The 23,739-nt window shown below is 42.4% G+C and overlaps 1 protein-coding gene across 2 annotated transcripts in view; it reads left to right on the top strand.

Moving 5' to 3' along the window:
* The window catches only part of ANKRD12 (ankyrin repeat domain 12), a 174,443-nt gene that overhangs the window by 137,841 nt on the left and 12,863 nt on the right, over window positions 1-23,739 (top strand). For both annotated transcript variants that reach the window (XM_040353967.1, XM_040353966.1), the window contains exons 9-11: window positions 4,793-9,255; window positions 17,377-17,475; window positions 19,662-19,805. In XM_040353967.1, the coding sequence (XP_040209901.1) occupies window positions 4,793-9,255; window positions 17,377-17,475; window positions 19,662-19,805 (4,706 nt within the window). The remainder of the gene's footprint in view (window positions 1-4,792; window positions 9,256-17,376; window positions 17,476-19,661; window positions 19,806-23,739) is intronic.

The following is a 23,739-nucleotide window of genomic DNA, read 5'->3' as shown; positions in this document are numbered from 1 at the left end:
CCATAGGCCTGGAGATCTATTCCAAATTGAATTTATTTTTATTTTTTTGATTGTTCAGCAGCCTTTTTCTTGCGGTCCACGCCGGATCATATCATTTTAAATGGCACCAGCTTGCAGACACACGCTACGCAGTGGTCAGACAGCTGACAAGGAAGCAACTCGAGCAGGAAGCGGAAGGCAGCCATACTATACTGTTCCAAGGGTGGTGAGTGCTCTGGGGGGAACCCCTCGTTTCTCTCGCAGCTAGGAGGGTGGGTTGTTGTACCTTGCCTTGGAGTCCATGTGGGTGTCAGGCGTGTGGGTCAGCATGGCGTCAGAAGCCGACGCCTTTTCCCCTGAAACACCTGAGCTAGCAATTTATGTCCTTGCACTTGATGTATCGGTGGACGCTATGTCGGCGATCCTAGATGCTTTTGTTGCCAAGGTGGAAGCGGCGCGTGGGAACACGGGGGGGTAAAAAACACCCCCGCCATTTTCTGGGGGCAACTCTAATGCGGAGCCGGGTCCAGCTACAGGTCATGACCCTGGCTCTGATGTATCTGAGTACCAGCTGGACAGTGAGGACGATCTTCTTCTGAGGGCCACTTCAAGCTCAGAATTGGAGAATTGGAGGTGAGCGTGTCTATATCCTGTCAGACCCTCCGAGATTTTGGTTGGGTGCTGAACACTCAGGCCTCGTACACACGGCCGAGGAACTCGACGTGCCAAACACGTCGAGTTCCTCGGCGAGTTCAGCCCTGAAGCCGCCGAGGAGCTCGGCGGGCCGAGTTCTCCCATAGAACAACGAGAAAATAGAGAACATGTTCTCTATTTTCTCGACGAGTTCCTCGGCGGCTCCATCGGGCCGAAAGTGTACACACGACAGAGTTTCTCGGCAGAATCCGGCTCTGACCGAGTTTCTCGCTGAATTCTGCCGAGAAACTCTGTCGTGTGTACGAGGGTTCAGAAGTCAGTATTGGTGCCGACTCAACGCCTAGTGTATCTGGGGTTGATTCTGGACTCCTCGGAGGCGAAAGTTTTTCTCCCTGTGGAAAGGTTGCAGACTCTTCAGGGCTACGGTGCGGCAGTTGACATCCCAAAGATGGTCGTGTCTCTGCTTTTGCATGCGAGTCCTGGGTCTCATGTCAGGCAGTACCGTATGCTCAATTTCACACTCCAGTGTTGCAGAAGGAAATTCTGTCCGGATGGGACAAGTGCCCATCGTCCCTGAATTGTCAAATCTGGGTGAGCCACCTAGTCAGGACCTCCCAGGTTTGGTGGCTGACATCACCGGCACTTCTGTCCGAGAAGTCGTTCCTTCCTTTTCACTGGATGGTGGTCACGACGGGTGCAAGCCTTACCGGTTGGGGGGAGTCTGGGGGGTCCAGCCGGCCCAGGGTCACTGGACTCTGGAGGAATCACACTTGTCGATCAATGTCCTGGAACTCCGGGCGATCAGGCTGTGCCTCTCCTCATGGTCTCAGAGGCTACAGGGGCGTCCAATCGGACAACGCCATGGCAGTGGCATATGTCAACCATCAAGGAGGCACAAGAAGATCGGCTGCAGCGTCGTAGGTCACCCACATCCTGTGGTGGGCAGAAGAGAGCGTACCAGCCCTGACGGCCGTATACATTCCGGGCGTGGAAAACTGGCAGATGGACTACCTGAGCCGCCAGATGCTGGACCAAGGAGAATGGTCTCTGCACCCGGAGGTGTTTCATCTCCTTTTCCAAAGATGGGGCACACCAGACGTAGATCTCCTGGCGTCTCGACTCAATCAGAAGGTATCGAGGTTTGTGGGCAAGAGACCCATGGGCAGATGCGACAGATGCGTTGGTGGCACTGTGGAGTCAGTACCGGCTAATCTATGCCTTCCCTCCTCTGAAGCTCCTTCCTCATCTGCTTCGCAGAGTGGAGGCAGAGGGGGTCCCAATGATTCTAATTGCTCCGGATTGGCCTCGCCATCCTTGGTACGCCGACCTAGTGCGTCTAGTAGCAGACTTCCCTTGGAGTCTACCGCTGAGAGAGGACCTGCTGTCGCAAGGTCCCATACTTCATCCTGCTTTACAGTCGCTGGCTTTAACGGCATGGCTATTGAAAGCCAGGTGTTAAGAGACCAGGGGCCTGTCGGATTCAGTGATTTTTACCATGAGGAGGGCTAGGAAGATTTACCATCACACTTGGAAGGCCTACATATCCATTTGTGAGGAAATGAGGTGGAATCCGCGTTACGGTTTCCAGAGTCCTGCTGTTCTTACAGCTGGGGGTGGACCAAAAGCTTGCCTTAAGTACAATCTGACGGTCTTGCATGTGGCCCCTCCGATCCGTCCTCTACCTCTGTGGGACCTGAACCTGGTCCTCTCGGTGCTTCAGAAACCACCGTTTGAATACATTAGGGAGATTCCCTTGTTGACACTTTCTCTGAAAGTGTTCTTTTTGGTAGCTGTTACATCAGACGGGCTTCGGAGCTGACAGCCTTGTCATGCAAGGCCCCCTATCTGATCTTTGACAAGGACAAGGTGGTGCTGCATCCACAGCCTTCTTTTCTTCCTAAGGTTGTTTCGGCCTTCCATCTCAATGAGGACATTTGTACTTTCATCCTTGTGTCCTCGTCCGTCGCTTCCCAAGGAGGCGGCGTTGCATTCCTTGGACGTTGTCCGAGCTCTGAGAGTATACTTGTCTGCTACTGCTCTGTTCCAGAGGTCTGACTCACTGTTTGTTTCGGTGGCTGGTCCTAAAAAGGGCCCGCGGTCTCGTCGGCCACAATCTTTAGGTGGATCCGACAGATCGTGATTGAGACTTGGGCCATAAGGGGTCGGGCGCCTCCCTTTCCTGTCACGGCGCATTCGACCAGGGCAATAGGTGCTTCTTGGGCTTTCCGAAATTAAGCATCTGTTTCCCAGGTGCGTAAGGTGGCGACCTGGTCGTCCGTTCACACTTTCACTAAATTCTACGGATGATGTGAGGACATCTGATGCTTCTTTCGGCCGCAAAGTTTTGCAGGCGGCTGTTTAGAGTTGCTTTGGGGTGAAGTTTATTTTTATGCTTTTCCCACCCCTCGTTTTTGACACTGCTTTGGGACGTCCCACTTTGTCAAGATTAAGGCTGTGTCCGTTCATGAACGAAAGAGAAAATAGGATTTTTGTACTCACCGTAAAATCCTTTTCATGGACGGACACAGCACCCACCCCTCCTTTTTTATGTTTGTACTGCTTTTTGATGAACTGATCTGCGAGATGCAGAGAGAGGGGTTATACCCAGAGGGACCGCCCCCTGGGTGGTACTGTGTGATGTGTTTAACACTTTAGATAAGTTTCTGCCTAGTCACTCCTGAATGAAGGCTAATATCCACTTTGTCAAGATTAAGGCTGTGTCCGTCCATGAACTCAGAAAAGTTTTTTAAGGCGAGTACAAAAATTTTATTTTTTCTTTTGTTTCGGTTTTAATTTTTTTTGTTTTCTCTGGTACTGACGGGCACTTATAGGTGGCAATGTTTGGGTGACATTGATAGGCGGCACTGATAGAAACTGATATGCGGCACTGATGGGCATCCCCGGTGGCACTGGCAGGCATTGTGGATGGGCACTGATTGACAGCTGTCTGGGCACTGATTGGCATATCCCTGGTGGTCTAGGGTGGCATACCTGGTGGTCCTGACGGCATCCTGGTGGTCCTGGGCAGGCATTCGAGGGAGAACTGCTGCGCTGATAAACAATCAGCACAGACCCCCCCCCGTCAGAAGAGCAGCCAATCGACACCCTTTGCGACTGCTTTGTATACCTTTCCAGCTTTTTTCAAATATGAACTACTCTTGATCATAAGACTTCAGAGATCCTTTTGCGAGGCATAGTTCAGCTGATGCTTCTGAACAGAAATCTTAAAATGTTTGAATGCCTTTTATCAACCAAAGTAGCTCTAAACCACACCTCCAAACTAATTTTATTAATTGGACAGGTGTGCAAACTACTGACGCCAATAAGATTTTGTTGAAGTAATAGTATATGGGTTCACTTACTTTTTTCCTCCAGCACTGTGAATGATGAATAGGTGTGTTCAATAATGTTTGTGTGTTATTAGCTTAAGCACGTTGTTTTTTTCTATTGTAACTTAAATCAGATCGCATTTTATGGCAAATTGCTGCAGAAAAACTGTTGATTCCAAGGGATTCACATAATTTGTCTTTAAAACGGAAAGAGAGCCAGGAGCATATATGTGTCCAAGAAAGCTTGTAATGGAGGAAAAAAAACACTGTTTCCGTGGTTTCTCTGTTAAGCCAGAAGGGATGAATGGCTGTCTCAAGCCCTAGAGCTGAGGGAGAGGGAAGCTGAGGTCCGTGTAAATGCTCAGCTCCCAACTCCCCCGGCAGACCCAGTTGGAAATTGGCTGTGTCGAATCCTGAAGATCCTGGAAGGAAACGGGGCTCAGGGTGAGCACACTCCAATCCCTAATCTTAGTGAGGCAATATAGAGCTAAACAGTCTGGCTGGTAGGAAACAGCAGGAGCAGGCAGAGGAGCTGGGCTGCCAAGTTCATGCACAAACCGGCTCTAGCCTCTAGCCAGTCACTGTTCAACAAGGCAATGAGGGGGAAGTGAAGGAGGGAAGACTTTCCGAAGCTCAGTCACAGATGGACTACATGACGTGACCTGATGAAGGGGTTAATCCCCGAAACATGTAGTTTGTCTGTGATTGCGCTCCGGCACCTCTTCCCTCCTTTTTATTTTTTTTAATGCAAAGACATTTAGCAATTGTTGATATATGCTCTTAATCATTGATGCGATTCAGTTTTAATATAATTGTATTTTATTTTACAGACTCCGAGGAGCCCCAGTTTACCAATCTCTCTAGTGTAGATGAAAACTTAGATTCAGAGTGCGAAAAGGAGCCCATGATTGATGAAACCAAGCATGCTACTGCCAAGGGGACACCTTGCACTTCGCGACTTGATGAGTATGAATTTAAAGATGATGAAGAGGATGACGATGATGATGGAGAGGAGGACAAATGTGTGATCAGGAATGAGATTAACAAAGAGTGCTCTGAAGAAAGTGAAAACTTTTTTGTAAAGAAAGACAAAATAGATTTTCCAAAACTGTACAAAAACAGAAAACCGAAACCATCTCGCTTATTATTCACAAGCTCCGACAGCTCGGATGATGATTTGCTTCCTGAAAAAGTGAGCCTTGCTTCTGAAAGCCTAAATTCTGACATCCGACACAGAAAAGAGTACAGTGTTTTACACGAGCAAAAGGAGAAGGGCAAAGTCAAGAAAAAGGTGAAGAATCAAAGTAAAAACAAAGAGAACAAAGAATTAAAACAGGAAAAAGATAAGAAAGAAAATGTTAAAGTAGTGAACATAGTGATGAACTCTGCTTTGGATTCTATAGAAAAATCTAGAGACGAAGAGGTGTTTAGGAAATCTCTGTGTACAAAAGATGAGGGGTCTTTACACTTGTTTCAGATTACCCCAGGCAAATCTCCCAAGCATACGTTCACTTTTGTTGATAAGCAATCGACACCACTAAAACAAGACAACACTAAAATGTGCGTTTCACCACCTGGTGGATCCGAATCATCATTACAAGCAGAACTCTTCCGCTTCGAACAGAGCCCCGACTCAGAATATGCACTGGAAAGTTCAAGCACCGCAATTTCCAAATACAAGGAAAAAAGTAAACACGCAAAAGACTTTTTTAATGAATATGGTGACAGGGCTGCAGCTAAAAGCAAAGAAGATGATAAAAGCCCTTCCTTTGAAACAGTGGAGTTTGTTGTTAAGAAAGACAAGGAAGGCAAAGTACTAAAAAAGCACAAAGTAAAGCACAAAGATAGGGAAAAAGACAAAAATAAAAAAGAGCTAGATGTGGAAAAGGATAAAAGCAAACACAGAGATAATAAAAACACACCAAGAAATATAGAGTTTGACAGGGAATTCTGGAAGGAGAACTTTTTTAAAAGTGATGAAAACGATGATGAATTTTTAAACATGGAATCCAAAAACCCATCTCCAGATAAAAAAGGCAAGTTGGAAAAACCACAAGCAAAAGAAGATAAAACAAAAGAGAACTATGACCACAAAGAAAACACTAAAGATCTTGATGAGACCATGAAAAAAGAAAGGGATACTAATATTTTTCCAGAAAAGGGTGATATTGTTTTAGGGAATGTACTTGTTAAGGACGAGTCAACAAACCTCGACAGGGAAACCGATACTGAAATGCTTGCTAAGGAAAGCAGGGAGAAGTCTGAGAAGAGATTAGCGCTTAAAGAAAAGGACCTTGATAAGTTGGATAAAAAATGCACAGACAAAGAGAAGAAATCAAAAGATCACAAAGCAGAAAAAGAGAAGATTGACATACACGAACACATAGAAAAATGCAAAACACATTTACAGTCTGTACAGAAAGAAAACGATAAAATTAGAACCGTTTCAACCAGCAAAGAAAAGTGCAAAGACAAATCTGAGAAGAAACTTGAAAAAATTGAAAAGGATAAGCATCTTGGTGAGCAGAAAGTTTCTTCTGATAAGAAAATTAAACAAATGGAAAAAGATCTGGAATCAAACAAATCTGACAAAGGAAAACGCAAAGAACGGGATTATCGAAAGAAGGAGAAATCTAAAGACGGAGAATGTTTCTCGGGAACAAGTGTAAAGCACAGCCAGGAGGAACGGAAACCAAGTAGCACAGAAAACAAGGTATTGCATGAACGACTATCATTAGTAAGGGAAAAGTCAAAAGAGGAGCAACAAAAAATGGCTGAATATAAAGAAAAAGACCGCAAAGACAAGGAAAAGGATATAGATAGATATAAAGAACGGGACAAGCATAAAGACAAAACACAAACAAATATATTGAAAGTAAAACCTAAAGAGACTGAACCAGAAAAAAATAAACCTAAATTACAACTACTCAAAGATACCAGACCAAAAGAGAAAAGATTAGTGAATGATGATCTAATGCAAACTAGTTTTGAGAGAATGCTTAGTTTGAAAGACCTTGAAATTGAACAGTGGCATAAAAAGCATAAAGAGAAGATCAAACAAAAAGAAAAAGAGAGGCTGAGGCATCGAAATAGTACTGAATTGAGTAAACTAAAGGAAAAAGAAAAGCAGAGAAATTCGCTCACACCATCTAAAAACAAAGAGTTAATGAGATCAAAAAGTTCTGAGTTGTCAGATTCTGGCCCCAAAGATAAAATGCTAAAGGATGCCACAAGCTGCAGATCACAGTCAGTCGATGGAAAAAATGTGGCACATCCCGGAAAAACACTTTTAATATTGGAAAACAATAGCCTAGCTAGGTCTCCTCGGTCAGAGAGTGAAAAAACTGGTCTAAGTTCTCGATCTATATCAATGATATCAGTTGCCAGTTCTGAAGACTCTTGTCATGCTACTGTGACCACACCAAGGCCTACTATTGAATATGATTCAGACTTTGCACTTGAAGGTTCAGATTCTCAGATGTCTTTCTCTCAGTCCCCTTTTCTATCAACTGCTAAATCACCAGCTGTTCATGACCGAGAGTTGGACAGCCTTTCTGAGCTACCTGACCGTGTTAAGCAACCTCTGTCAAACAGACTTCTCCCATGTTATCTCAGGTCAGTGTCTGTAGAGGATACTAAATTAGCAACCAGTGAATGCAGGCCGGTTGTAGAAGTTAGAAGATGCAGCATGCCAGCTGCTTTTGTTGATCAAATTAGGCCCTCCCCATCAGTTTTAGAAAGCACTTTACAAGAAACTACATCAGCTACTCCATCAGTGCCTAGCAGATGTATGTCTCCGAAAATAGAAGAAATAGATTTTCAAGGTAGCTTTTCTAGTCTACATCCAAGTAGTAAAAAATCCTTACCTTTTAGTAAGCATACTGGAGATTCAAATATGTTAGTCCAAGAAACTCAAATCATTCCAGAGGAGTCACCTGTTATAAATGGCTCTGACCGAGCCAGTTGTCATGTAGGAATGTCTTCACCTTTGGATTCTGAACTTGCAAAACCAGTTTGTTCAGAACAAGAGTCTGCCGCATTTGCGGAAGCTGATGGCAACACATCTCAGGATTTGCTTTCATGTAGACAGGAAAACACCAAAACAAGCCCACGTGAACCATGTGTACTTTCCTCTCCTATATCATGTCCTACTGTTACAGCTCCACCACCTTCAGATCTAAATAGTTCCCCAAAAACTTCTCTGCTTTGCAGTTTGACACTTAGCACTGGAATGGAAGAGAAAACTTGTGCAAGTGCCAACTCTAGTAACGTCAAAGGAAATGAGGTAAAAGATGATGAACCCAAGCTTCCTGAAACGGAGAAAACTGAGGTATCCACTGCAACACCTGGAGAAAATGTTCACCCCGTTGACAGGTTAAAAATTGACATTTCAGACTGTGTTGTTGAAAGAATGGAAAACACAGCAGATATACTGGCTCCTAATCTTTCAAAGAAAATCACACCAAGCTCAAGTCCAACAAAGGATAATATGCTGGTAGACAAACAAGAGGAGGAACAGTCTACATCTAAAGACTGCAAATCTGGTGTAGAAAATCTTACAGCCTCACAGAGTGATAGAAAAGATGATGGTGACTTTGAAAAGACAAGTGGAACAGCAGAAATGCTTAAAGAAAATGCACATCATCAAGTCCACTCTTCTGGTAACACAAAGGATGCATCTTTGCAAAAATATGACTTCTGTTCATCTGAGACTCAAACTCCTTCAGTACAGGAAGAGATGCAGAAATTTAGCCAGACCATTAAGATGGAAGTAGAGGAAAATACTGAAGTAAAAACCGAGCCGCAAGAAATTCCTCAAAGAATTACAAGAAATCGTGCTAACATGTTGGCCAATCAAAATAAGCAGGCGCAAGCAAGCTTCTCCCACACTTCAGAAAAGGAACCTGTTGAAAACCCTATAGCCCTGAGAGGGAGGATACGACTAACTGAAGAGGATGATGTACAAGTTCATCATCCACGTAAAAGGAAGCTGCCTCGTGTGCCTCAACCTGGACTAGCTAATCCTTCTTCAATACAGCAAGCAAAAGAAAAAACACAACAGTCCTTGGCTGCAGTTGTGGATTCTTTGAAACTGGAGGATATCCAACCATATCAGTCTGAGAGGGCAAATCCTTATTTTGAATATCTTCACATTAGACGAAAAGTAGAAGAGAGGCGAAAGATGCTGTGTAGTGTTATCCCTCAAGCACCACAGTACTATGATGAATATGTGACCTTCAATGGCTCATATCTTCTAGATGGCAATCCCTTCAGCAAGCTTTGCATCCCCACAGTAAGTCAGCTACTAAATCCAGCAGAAATCATTTTAAATGTTAATTTAAGTTTGGTAACAAAAAAAATAAAGGTTTAAGCAGAACTCCAGTCTGCAGTAATCTGTTTTTCTATTTTCCCCTAAACTTGCTGCCCTGCTTTTTTTCCCCTTTATTTTATCTTAATGTGAACATTACAAAGACCATAAATCAAGTGCTATGTGTTGCATCTGTTTGCCGTCCAGATTATGCTGTACAGCATAAAACATTAACTTATGTTACCCGTCTATATTTCTTACTGCTCCTGTATAAGTGGATAATACGGCACAGATTATCACCTAATACGATAAAGAACACAGAATATTATTTGTCCTCACTGACAACACTGCATTCACATTGAGAGCAATACAACTACTTAAAATACACTGTTTCAAAGGAGCTCCTAAGTACCAACACATCGGACACTTTTGACACGTTTTTGGGACCATTCAAATTTATACAGCGATTAATGCTATAAATATGCATTGATTACTGTGTAAATGTGACTGGCAGGGAAGGGGTTAACCACTAGGGGGCGCTGAAGGGGTTAATATGTTCCCTAAGGTGTGTTCTAACTGTAGGGGGGAGGGGACTCTCAAGGGGAGAAGACCGATGTGTGTTCCTCTGTACTGGGAACACACATTGGTCTCCTCACCGCTGACAGGTGGTGGATCTGTGTGTTTACACACACAGATCCACACTCCTGCCGTGATTACCGGCAATCGCGGGTGCCCGGCGGCAATCGCGGCCGCCGGGTCACGAGCGCTGGCGCGCGCCCTAGATCGCCGGGAACACAGGACGTCATATGAGAATGGGAAAAGGAAGATGGACAGCCGCACTCCAAAGTAACCTTAAAAGAAAGTTGTCTTTATTTTCAACTGAACATGTACAGTCACTGCAACCACAAGACAGGACAGCCGACGCGTTTCGCACTCTAAACTAGTGCTTAGTCATGGCAGATGATGTCCACCCGGATCGGCGAGGGGTTCCTGCCGCCGTCATTTCCCTATGGCGCGGTATGGAAGGGGTTAACTGGCCTGCTTGAAATACAGACTCCAATTGACAACATTTGGTGCATCTTGAAATGAAAAATATGACAGATGACCCAGGACTGTTGAGCAGTTAGAATCCTATATCAGGCATGAATGGGACAACATTGCTCTCCCAAAACTCCAGCAACTGGTCTCGGTTCCCAGACATTTACAGAGTGCTGTTAAAAGAAAAGGGGATGCTACACCGTGTTAAACATGGCTTTGTCCCAACTTGGCCTTGTGTTTTGGATCATTGTCATGTTGGTATGTCCCATGCACAGCTTCCTGGTTGATGAATGCAAATGTTCCTCCAGTATTTTTTGATAACATACTGCATTCATCTTGCCATCAATTTTGACCACATTTCCTGTGCCTTTGTAGCTCACACATCCCCAAAAACATCAGTGATCCACCTCCATGTTTCACAGTAGGAATGGTGTACCATCATTATAGGCCTTGTTGACACCTCTCCAAATGTAGCATTTATGGTTATGGCCAAAAAGCAAAATTTTGGTCTCCTCACTCCAAATAGCTTTGTGCCAGAAGGTTTGAGGCTCATCCCTGTGCTGTTTGGTGTATTGTAAGTGCGATACTTTGTGGCATTTGCGTAGTAATGGCTTTCTTCTGGCAACTCGACCACTCATCCTGGCAGTTGTGGCTGAAATTGTAGTTGTTCTACCTGACCGTGGTATGGTTTCAGCAGAACCCCTCATTTTTCACTTCTTGATTAGAGTTTGAACACTTCTGATTGCCATTCTCAATTCCTTGGATAACTTTTTATATCACTTTCCTGTTTTTTACAGTTCAACTACCTTTTCTCACAGATCCTTTTGACCATTCTTTTGCTTTCCCTATGACTCGGAATCCAGAAACGCCAGTGAAGCACTGGATGAAAGATGCAAGGGTCTGTCAGGAGTCCAAAAACTCATTGACCTTTTATATACACACACTCACTAATTACAGGAAAACAGATCACAGGTGAAGCAGGTTACCTTTACTAGCCATTCAAACCCCTTTGTGTCAACTTTGTGTGCATGTTATCAGGCCAAAATCACCAGGGTATGTAAACTTTTGATCAGGGTCATTTGGCTAGTTTCTGTTCTTATGATTTAAAAAGAGTGAACAGTTGATTGATAATAAATGGCTTTAGCCAAACACCAACCATGAGTGAAAAATGTTTTTGTGTTCTCATTCATGTTCTCTGATAAATGGCCAAGAAATCATAAATTCTGCCAGGATATGTTAACTTGAGCGCAACTGTATATAGCAGTGTAAAATCACTGAGAAATCAAAACCTGGCTAGTGTCCTAATGCAATGGACCTTTTATCCTTCACAGAGAAGTCACTCTTGGCTTAACTAGTTTTTCTCTTGCATTCATTGAAGGACACAACCTGGTATTATTCTTAACCATAGGGTCATAGCCCCACCTTAAGGAGTAGAACTCGGCAGAAAAAAAAAACACAGAACCGCCTATAGGCAGCTATAACTGGGGGCCAACCCCCCATCTGTGATTGACATCTCAGTTTTTTCTGATTGGTTTCTGCCAGGTAAGACATGGTCGCCGTGTATCTCCTACTGTTACTGTAAAAGACAAGTTACATTTTAATTTTATCCATTAGGATGTAAACTTTTCAAATTTGGTGCAAAAGCTCAACCACTCATAGCTCAGTCTCGGGTGGATGACCAGGTGTTGCATTACACCACAAGTCGCACATTCTTCCGCCTGAAGCCTATTTGGGTACTTTGCTCTTTCCACCAGGATAGTCTACACCTGGATTGCTGTGTTCTCCTTCTAGACACGCTTAACTTATTTTCTGCATCTTACTCTGTGTGAGCCCCACAAGGGAATACTCTCACCCATTTCTATGGCGGAGATGGGGAGCCATGGCAAAATTGCATTTGGACATTTGCTCTGCCAATTGATCGCACAACAATCAACCTCGGAGTACTAATGCGCCCCTTACACTGCAGCAGGACCCAATTTTAAAAGTGGTGTCTGCATCCGATTCTAGCTGTTTCAGGTACGCAACAAGTGGAGTACCTGACAGGCAGAATTCTCTGCTTTTATGTTGCAATTCTTTTGACAGGCAATGGCTTTAATGCAGCCATCTCTGTGCCAGGCCTCTTCTGCTCCCATGTTTTATTTTTTTTACCGGAGTCAGATCCCAATATGCCTGCCCTAGATAAGGCAGACCCAAAAAGGAATGAAAAGCTTCAAGCAACGTGCTTGCTAACATGAAAAATCTCACTGCTGTCATCGGCAAAAGCCTTGGCAATGTGCTTTGTCTTGCCATGCTCTTTTGGGTACAAAAAGACCTGCAAAATTACTAAATGCATTACCCATTCATGAACAAACAGAATGTGCAATCTTTGATGATTGGATTATCCCAGAAATTATTATATCTCCTACCAAAATCTTTGCGGAACTCTGTGGTGGAAAAATAGTTCACTAAAAGGTTTATTTTTGTAGCGGATTCTGCAATCTCTGGCTCAATTGAAAAGTTCAGCTTTGGAATATAACATGTTCCACCTGTTTTAAGCATCTGCATCATGATTCATTTTTTCCCTGACCCCCCATCCCTGTGACAGAAGGGCGGGGATCTTCTCTCTGCACCTGCTTTCACATTTTCACAACGGCACGGCAATGCGGGGCTCCGCCCACATGGTTGAGTCATTCATTTATGCCAGATCAAGCCAGGTCATCTCCCTTTCCAGCTGTCTCTGTGGTCCACATCACAGGAGTGGACAACTATCTCAACCACCACTGCCTGGCTAAGGAGTATTGTGCTCTTCACCCAGACATATTCAACCTGATATGTCAAATGGGGGATCTCGGATGATGTTGTTTTTTTTAAAAAAAACGAAGTTTACAATTTAAGCAAAGAGATGGGAGACATTAAAGGGAAAAAAGTACACGTTTTATTTTTTTTTGCATTATCTGAATCCTAGTGAGCTATGGAAAGATTTTCTGCCCTCAGAATGTACACACTTTCGGGATCCACCTTCTTCTTTCTCTATATGATGGACATTGGCTCCTGGCAGTACTTCAGCTCCTCCCTCCAGGCTGTTCTCCATCTGAGTTTTCTTCAGACATGCAACTGCTTTCTCTCTTTTACCCCCTTTGACCAGGCTGAGCCCTCACTGTGTCAGTGACACAGACAAGCAGAAGAACTTCAGCCACGCCGACTTATCTCAGAAGTGCTCTCCCTCTGCAGAGTGGAGCAGGGAAGCGGCTTAAGAACATTTACTTATTGTTTTCTTGTACAGTAAAGTCTCCTGAAGTTGCAACTATCATAGTTTAGCTATGTAATGTGCCTCTATTTCTTGTTGACAGTGTGATGTCACATTGCCATGGAAACAGGGGCACATGACAAGCATGCACATTCCAGCTTGTGGCTCGGATCTGAGCCTGTAAGGGAAGTGCGGCCACAGCTGAGAGCTGAAGGAGAGTATAAGGGGGCAGATCACTCCAAATGTAACCGCCCCCCTAAACTTTCAAACCTGAAGAAAACATTACTTGGCCCTATCCAGGATTTGGAATGGGGAGAAAGCAAAAACAGAGTAACACAAAGAAAGAAAGAAAAGCTGTTCTGTGGTGAGGGTAGTTAATACTATTTGTACTATCCCATACTTCTCCTTCAGAGGTTTTACAGACCGCTTGATGTCTTCATAAAGAGTAACCTGTCACATGCCAGGTGCTATTTAAAGGGATCCTTTAATTTATCATAGTATACAATATAATATTTAAAAAAAAATCCCGCTTATAATTTTAGTTTTTATGTTCCACATGCTTAACAAGCATGTTCGGGCTCAAAGATATCACATATTAACATACAATTTATATATATATATATATATATATATATATATATATATATATATATATACACAGTGGAGAAAATAAGTATTTGAACACCCTGCTATTTTGCAAGTTCTCCCACTTGGAAATCATGGAGGGGTCTGAAATTGTTATCGTAGGTGCATGTCCACTGTGAGAGACATAATCAAAAAAAAAAATCCAGAAATCACAATGTATGATTTTTTTAACTATTTATTTGTATGATACAGCTGCAAATAAGTATTTGAACACCTGAGAAAATCAATGGTAATATTTGGTACAGTAGCCTTTGTTTGCAATTACAGAGGTCAAACGTTTCTTGTAGTTTTTCACCAGGTTTGCACACACTGGAGGAGGGATTTTGGCCCACTCCTCCACACAGATCTTCTTCTCTAGATCAGTCAGGTTTCTGGGCTGTCGCTGAGAAACACGGAGTTTGAGCTCCCTCCAAAGATTCTCTATTGGGTTTAGGTCTGGAGACTGGCTAGGCCACGCCAGAACCTTGATATGCTTCTTACAGAGCCACTCCTTGGTTATCCTGGCTGTGTGCTTCGGGTCATTGTCATGTTGGAAGACCCAGCCTCGACCCATCTTCAAAGCTCTAACTGAGGGAAGGAGGTTGTTGCCCAAAATCTCGCAATACATGGCCCCGGTCATCCTCTCCTTAATACAGTGCAGTCACCCTGTCCCATGTGCAGAAAAACACCCCCAAAGCATGATGCTACCACCCCCATGCTTCACAGTAGGGATGGTACTCATCATTCTTCTTCCTCCAAACACGGTTAGTGGAATTATGACCAAAAAGTTCTATTTTGGTCTCATCTGACCACATGACTTTCTCCCATGACTCCTCTGGATCATCCAAATGGTCATTGGCAAACTTAAGACGGGCCTTGACATGTGCTGGTTTAAGCAGGGGAACCTTCCGTGCCATGCATGATTTCAAACCATGACGTCTTAGTGTATTACCAATAGTAACCTTGGAATCGGTGGTCCCAGCGTTTTTCAGGTCATTGACCAGCTCCTCCCGTGTAGTCCTGGGCTGATTTCTCACCTTTCTTAGGATAATTGAGACCCCACGAGGTGAGATTTTGCATGGAGCCCCAGTCCGAGGGAGATTGACAGTCATGTTTAGCTTCTTCCATTTTCTAATGATTGCTCCAACAGTGGACCTTTTTTCACCAAGCTGCTTGGCAATTTCCCCGTAGCCCTTTCCAGCCTTGTGGAGGTGTACAATTTTGTCTCTAGTGTCTTTGGACAGCTCTTTGGTCTTGGCCATGTTAGTAGTTTGATTCTTACTGATTGTATGGGGTGGACAGGTGTCTTTATGCAGCTAATGACCTCAAACAGGTGCATCTAATTTAGGATAATAAATGGAGTGGAGGTGGACATTTTAAAGGCAGACTAACAGGTCTTTGAGGGTCAGAATTCTAGCTGATAGACAGGTGTTCAAATACTTATTTGCAGCTGTATCCTACAAATAAATAGTTAAAAAATCATAAATTGTGATTTCTGGAATTTTTTTTTTTGATTATGTCTCTCACAGTGGACATGCACCTACGATGACAATTTCAGACCCCTCCATGATTTCCAAGTGGGAGAACCTGCAAAATAGCAGGGTGTTCAAATACTTATTTTCCTCACTGTATGTATATATATATATATATATATATATATATATATATATATATATATATATATATATATATATATATATATATATATATATATATATATATATATATATATATATATATATATATATATATATAATAAAAAATTCAGGGTTTGACAAACATTGGCGTCCTGACTAGACTAGAATTGGCGACCTGACGCCCGGGGAAGGAAGCATAAGCCTCAATTACCGGCCGGTGCGGCCCAAACGCGATCGCGCGGCGGGGAAGGTGGGGGCGCACGGAGACACAGGATACCCCATAATGTGTCTCCGTGCGCCCCCGTTGCGCGATCGCATCGGGCAGCACCACCCGGTAATTAAGGCCGCGGCTTTGCGGCCTTCTGCAGGCCCATGCTTCCTTCTGTGATCTGGCACCATCTTGTGGTGGCCGTGGCACGACAAGTAAACCAGCAATGCTAATGAAGCTTCCCCAGTGTTTTCACTGCCATCTCCTCCCCTCTAATTAGAGCCCCCAAACATTATATATATTTTTAATTCTAACACCCTAGAGAATAAATAGGCGTTCATTGCAATACTTTCTGTTACACCGTTTTTGCGCAGCAGTCTTACAAGCGCACTTTTTTGGGAAAAAATACACTTTTTTAAATAAAAAAATAAGACAACAGTAAAGTTGGCCCAATTTTTTTTTATATTGTGAAAGATAATGTTTTGCCGAGTAAATTGATAACCAACATGTCGCGCTTCAAAATTGCGACCGCTCATGAAATGGCGACAAACTTTTACCCTTTTAAAATCTCCATAGGCGACCTTTTGAGTTAGAGGAGGTCTAGGGCTAGAATTATTGCTCTCGCTCTACCAGTCGTGGCTATACCTCACGTGTGGTTTGAACACCGCTTTCGTATTCGTTCGCTTCTGCATGCGAGCTCATCGGGACGGGGCGTGTTTTCTGGCTCCTAACTTTTTTAGCTGGCTGTATAAATATAATTTATTTATTTTTTTGGGTTACGTAGCACAGTGCATGTTCCAATGCGAATGTTGAGATATTTTCAAATGTTGTGATATTTAAAAAATTTTAAAGCTTTTTTGTATTCTTTAAGAAATTTGAATGTTTGAATAGTGAAGGGGTTAATGATCTTATACAATTATTTAATGTTAATATATATATAATTGGGTGTGGGTAGTGGCTTTTGTCGTCCTTTGTGAAAGAGCTGGGCCTCGCATGAAACCTGTCAGAATAAAACGTATTGCTGCTGGCTATTTTAATGAAGGAAGATTATAATTTTGCATCTGGGTGTTCCTGTTACTGGTACAGTTGATAGTAATTTAGCTCTACGTTGTTTGGAATAGTTTATTTCAGAACTAGTGTACATGTGTGTTGTTTTCCTGCTGTGTTTCTTCAAGTACAGCAGGCTCTATCGAGGTGTAAATTAATTGCAAATGCAACATTAGGTGCTGCTCAAATGAAAACGTTGTGTTGGACATAAAGACCCATCCACTCCTAAGGCTTCATTTACACCTTTGCATTTTAGATTTATATTAAGTAGGGTTTACATACGTTACCATACATCCTTCTGAAGCTATAACATTGTTACTTTGCAGATTACACCACCTCCGTCCCTCTCTGAACCTTTGAAAGAACTTTTTCGACAACAGGAAGTTGTACGGATGAAACTTCGCTTGCAGCACAGCATAGAAAGAGTAAGTGTGAACGTTAATTTGAGATGGTAATTATGAACAAAATTAATCATGATCTTTTTAAAGACCTAAGCTCCTGAAGGTTGCCCTTTCATGACCAGGGCATTTTTTGCTAAGCGACAGTTGCAGTTGCAGCACTCTACACAAATTTATATTTTTTTCCCCACAAATAGAGCTTTCTTTTAGTGGTTTTTTAATCTCCACTGTTTTTTTTGTATTTTTTTATTATATAAATTAAGAAAGACCCAAAAAAATATATATTTATTTTTTACTTTTGTGCTATAAAACCTATTCAATAAAAAAAAATGTCAAATCAAAATGTATTCTGCTGCATGTCTTTGACAAAATAAATCCCAATAAGTGTATATTAATTGATTTGCTTGAAAGTTATAGTGTCTACAAATTCTAGTGTGTGTATATATACTGGAATTTGTTTTATTTTTTTTACTAGTAATGGTGGTGGTCAGCGACTTGTAGTGGGACCGTGATAGTGTCGAGGGCAAGCCAAACATTAAAGTGGATGTAAACCTGAATTTTGTAATTTTTTTTGCTGTCACAATGTAGAGTATAATATTTCCTATCCTAGCCCATTCTTGCAACAAAGAGTTAATCCAGCTCTGAGCAATCCTCTTCTTTTTTTTTTTTTTTTTTTTTTTTTTTTCAGTAAGATTAACGGACAAACAGGAGACAACTTTTGTCCGTTCTTCCCCCTTGCTGTGAATGACAGGTTATATACATATCTCATGCACTAGCTTGAGACGGACATTTATTTTTTAATTCCCACCCCCCACTCCTTTTCTGAAGTCATGTGGTTACTTTTCTGGATTTTGACTGGATGTTGGGGATCATAGCAGAATTTAGTGTAAGGAATACACAGGAGAAAATGCATGTTCACAAGGGGAGTGTAGAGGTGAGCGGGGAGTCTGACATCACAACACCCACAGAGCTCCAGACAACAGATCCACCCACAGAAGCTGAAGTTTTTCAGTTCTTAGAAGAGACAGAGGGGAGACATTTGACAGGTAAGGATACATGCAGGAGGCATGTATATCCTTATAGATCAGCACTATGGCAGTAGTTTAGAAAGGATGAGATTGGGTTTACATCCACTTTCACTGTAACCACCCAGCTTTTTGTTTTATTTGAGAGATACAATTTGATGCGTTATTACAGCACACACTGTGCACTTGTTAGTGTATTGTAGTGCCAATGATATTGAATAGCATTCCAACACACTAAACATACCCATGTAGCAAAACACCATGCATGAAGCATCCAAAAAAAAGGATCAAGCTCTGTTTCCTGTGCACAAGTGTGCGGTGGCAGCCCATTTAAAGAATGTGCATGTAAAATGTGCCTTAAGGTAATATTAAAGGCAATGTTTTATTTTTTTTTATTTTTTTTTGAAAGAACAGTTTTTTTTCATTTTCACAGTAATAGAAAAACAGTACACGAATGTGATGAAAGCATGACAGTACACCAGAGCATTGAGAAGGGAGGAGCCTTCTTCACAATTAGCATGAGACATTGCAGCGTAAATAAAAGCATTGAATTTGAAAGAGTTGTACTGGAATTCTGGATTCATATAGAACATAGCTTAAAATTTTACAATAAAAAGGGGGGAGAGAAAGGAGAAGAATGGAAAAATGGGGGGGGGGGGGTAAATGGTTACTGCTTTGGCTCTGATGCCGGCTTATGGCAGGGTCCTCTAGCCTATCCCGCATTCTAGCGGTAATTTTTTCTATGTGCTCAACATCCTTGACCCTAGCATAAAGGGCTTCTGGGGAGGGTGGCGAGTGTTTTTTCCAGTTAAGGGCAACTGTGAGAAGCAATGTGTTATGTTTGTTAATTAAAAAAAAAAAAAAATTATACTTACCTGTGCTGTGGAGTATTAGCCCCGATCCGCCTTCTTCTCGGTAACCCCGCCCCTCCCTCCTGCTGAGTTCCCCCACAGCAAACAGCTTGCTATGGGGGCACCCAAGCAGGCTCACCCCTGAACCACTGCTCTGTGTCCATTTATACACAGCCATGGCTCCCCCCCCCCTTTCTCTCCTCTTTTGCTCACTGGCTGTGACTTCTCTTAGCTTCATAAACAAACACCTAAATTATTTTTTATACTCTGTAGGACTAGTGGAACTATTTGTTTTTTTTTCTCTCTCTAAACGTTCTCTAACTTTTTTCTTTTTTAGGAAAAGCTTATTGTGTCCAATGAACAAGAAGTTCTGCGTGTCCACTACAGAGCAGCCAGGACATTGGCTAATCAGTCTCTGCCATTTAGTGCCTGCACAGTATTATTAGACGCTGAAGTGTACAATGTTCCACAGGAGTCACAGGTATGTTACTTTGTTACAGTTTGTTAGTAGTTGAATAACAATGGTTAACTTTACATAACCACGATAGCCTTATGTACCAGTTTACAAAAACAAACTGCCTTTTAAAATATGTAGCAGTTATTGCCGATCCACCACTGTTGGTGACATTATTTAAAGCACCAATGCCACTAGTACTAAATTGTATACAAAATATTGATAAAGTAATTATAATTACAAATTATTTTGCCTACTTCGGACACATGGTTGAATCATGTTGATGTTGAACTCCAGTAACACCTAACACCCCCCATCTGCCCACAGCATGAACTAAATACTACTTTACTCTGAGGTAAGAAATGTGGTGAAATACTCAGTGTATTCCTTACCCCCGCAGGCGCCTCCAAAGCCGCTCTGTGCCACTCGTTCAGTAATGATCTTTCTGACTTTCATTACAATACAATTCCTGACCAACAGTCCTGCATTGTAATTGGGGGCATCAAGGGCCTGCATGCAGGGAACTATGAAACAAACTGACTGAGTGATTAGTGGTGTTTGATCACTCAGTTCTCACAGTTTTTCTTCCATCCCAAACTTCTCTATTGAACATTTTGTGTTGCTGATTTTTAAACCCTTTCGAAAAAGGTATGTTATCCATAGCAACCAGTCAGGTTCCAAATGTAATTTTTATAGTGCAGGTAAGAAAATGAAGTGAAGGCTAATATTTACTTTGCATAATGCCTTTGTTTTTGTTTAACAAAATGGTAACCTCATTCTAATTGAGAAATAGAAAGGCCATGCAGTGTTAATGTCTGCATAGTGATATGTTCATGTGGATTACTGGGTTATCAGTAAATGAGTGAGCGGATGGATCAATGGAATGGTTGCAGTAAACTAGGAGTGTCCAACTTTTTTAACCTTGCTGTACCACACTGGAAGAAGATGAATTGTCTTGAGTCACACCTAAACCACACTAACCCAGGGCTCAAAAGTTCAAGTCCGCGCGTGGCGAGGAACACGCAGCTATTGAAATGAAAGCTCTGATCGTCCAGACGGCGGCTCTCCTCTCTTCCCCTCCGATCGCTGGGAGAAAGACTCCCCTACAACCCACCCGCCTGCTGGCGGTGCTCACCCCCCCCCCCCCCTGCTCCCAGGCAGCCAACAGCTCGCCAGCCTTTAAAATGATAAAGAAACCTATGTACTGTACTGCCATATATTTTAATTGCTAACATACATGTAACCCTTTCACTGCAAGGTCTGTATGCCACACCCCTCCACTCCTCCCCCCAGCCATGTATCATGGGCTCTGGTTACCCATCTGCGGGCTCATTACGAGCGGCATTCCAGGTGTCTCCTCTTCTCCTTGTTGCTGACCTGGAAAGTGACGTGTTTGATGTCACATCCAGGTCCGTCTCTCTTTTTGTCCCCTATGTGATGAAAAGATTTTGTAAGATCTTTTTTTTTTTTTTTTTTTTTTTTTTTTTTTTAATTTGTAAAGAATTTAAGTTGCACCCAAGCACACAAAATCCCCACCCTCAATTATTTTTGAGGACCCCCACATATGCACACATACAAACAAGCGTTGGGGGCACCTAAGCATGATAACTTCAATTGCAATATACATATTGCCACGCATGCTGGAGTGAGAGTGATATTTCTGGCACCAGACCTCCTCTGTAACACTAAACGGATGACCCACAGGCAGGGCAGGACTTAGGGTGGTGGGGGCCCCTGGGCTTGAGTGTTAAAGGGGCCCCCTGGAGCCGAGAATTGGGGGGGATCGAAGTTGTTGAGCGGGGGGGGGCGAATTGAAGTTGTTGAGCGGGGGGGAGCGCATTAAAGTTGTTGAGCGGGGGGGGGATTTTGCAGTTGTTGAGGGGGGGAGTGCCTCTCACCTGTGCCAACAGCCGGGGCCACAGACTGTCATTAGCCCGGCTCTCGGCTTTCTTCCCTTCAGCAGCCACAGTCCTCCACACACCGCTCCGGTTCCTCCTGCTTCCGTGCTGCCTCCTCTTGCAGTGCGGGAAAATTAACCCTGCGGGAAGAAGCTGTCTGTGCGGGAAAGTCCCACAGAATCCGTGCGTGTTGGGAGGTATGCGCAGGGCCGCCATCAGGAATTTTGGGGCCCCTTGCACAGCTTAAGGCATGGGCCCCCTGAAGCAGAGAACCTAGGGGGGGTGGGGGTGCTGCCGCCTGAAATTGAGAAGCGTGGGGGCTGCCGCAAATTGAGAAGCGGGGGGGCCTTTACAAAAAAAAGAAGAAATAAAGAAGAAAACAAATATATATAAATATATGTAGCCATCCGGGGCCCTGGGGACCTCTGGGCCTTTTAATAAAAAGAAAAAATAAACCTCTGGGCCCTTTAATAATAAAAAAAAAAAACATTTATAAAAAATACATAAAAAAAGGGAGGTTGCCAAACCCGGGGGCCCTGGGGACCTCTGGTCCCCTGGGAACCTCTGGGCCTTTTAATAAAAAATAAAAAAATAAACAAAAATAAAAAAATAAACATTTATAAAAAAAATAAAAAAGGGGGGGTTGCCACATGGGGCCCTGGGGACCTCTGAGCCCTTTAATAAAAATATATATATATATATATATAAAAAAAATGTAATTTTTTTTATAAAAAAATAAAAAAGGTGGGTTGCCATCCGGGGGCCCTGGAGACCCCTGGGCCCTTTAATAATAATAATAAAATATATATATATATATATATATATACATATATATATATATATATATATATATATATATATATATATATTATATATATAAAAATAAAAAATATATAAAAAAAACATTTTTTTACAAAAAATAAATAAAAAAAAGGGGGGTTGCCATCCGGGGCCCTGGAGACCCCTGGGCCCTTTAATAATAAAATATATATATATATATATATATATATATATATATATATATATATATATATATATATATATATTATATAAATAAAAAATATATAAAAAAAAACATTTTTTTACAAAAAATAAATAAAAAAGAGGGGGGGTTGCCGTCCGGGGCCCTGGGGACCTCCGGACCCCTAAAAAAAAAAAAAAAAAAAAAAAAAATTTTTTTTTTTTTTTTTTTTTTTTTAAAGGGGGCCCCCTATTGGGTGGGGCCCCTGGGCTTGAGCCCAGTCAAGGCCAATGGTAAGTCCGGCCCTGCCCACAGGGGGCTTTTAAGGCCTCATGTACACTGCTGCTGGTAAACGGATGTTTAGGAGCAGTTTTCAGTTTTTCCAACTGCTCCTGAACTCTCCTCTGTTATCAGTACATGTACACAGGGTCGTTTACAGTTGTTAGAGTTTAAAGGCTTTTTTTGAAACACAAAAATGGGTTCAGAAGCGGAGTTTGGAGGCATTTCAAACACTTCTAAACGCAGTAACTCGCATTTAGCTGCGTTTCTTTATAAGCGTTTTTTGTTTTTGGCTATTTTGAAAAACTTTAAGAAACGCTTCTAAACGCAAACTGCAGCTAAACGTGGCTTGTAAACACGGCAAAACAGACAGTTTAAACGTGGGTTACTATCTGTCAAGTTAAATCGTTCAGAAGAGGTTGTAAACATGTCCCGTGTACATAAAGCCTAAAGTGTTGCCTATGGAAAATGAAAGGGTACTGAAGTTTGTCACCATTTCACAGGCACAAACAAATTTAAGGTTGTACGTGTTGGGTGGCTGGAACTGCAAGCATTGGTGTGAAATATGTCTTTAAAGACCATATAACCTACATTCCATGTGTTCATGATGCAGAAAAAAAGGGAACTGGACTGCATGTGGTGTGAACTGGCCCTAAAGCTTTCTTATAAGATGTTTAATAAAATAATAAAAAAAAAAAGTGTAAATTGACAGAATTAAAACACAATCGGTGAGGAACTCTACCTGTGTGGCATCATCTTTTTTTCGGTAATGCTTTACATGGCCATTTGAATTGATTGTCATAAATAACGATGTTGTGTTGGG

The sequence above is a fragment of the Rana temporaria genome, chromosome 5 (assembly GCF_905171775.1).
Source record: "Rana temporaria chromosome 5, aRanTem1.1, whole genome shotgun sequence".
In the NCBI taxonomy this organism is placed as follows: domain Eukaryota; kingdom Metazoa; phylum Chordata; class Amphibia; order Anura; family Ranidae; genus Rana; species Rana temporaria.
The sequence above is the reverse complement of the archived record's forward strand: the minus strand, read 5'-3'. Positions and strand labels throughout refer to the sequence as shown.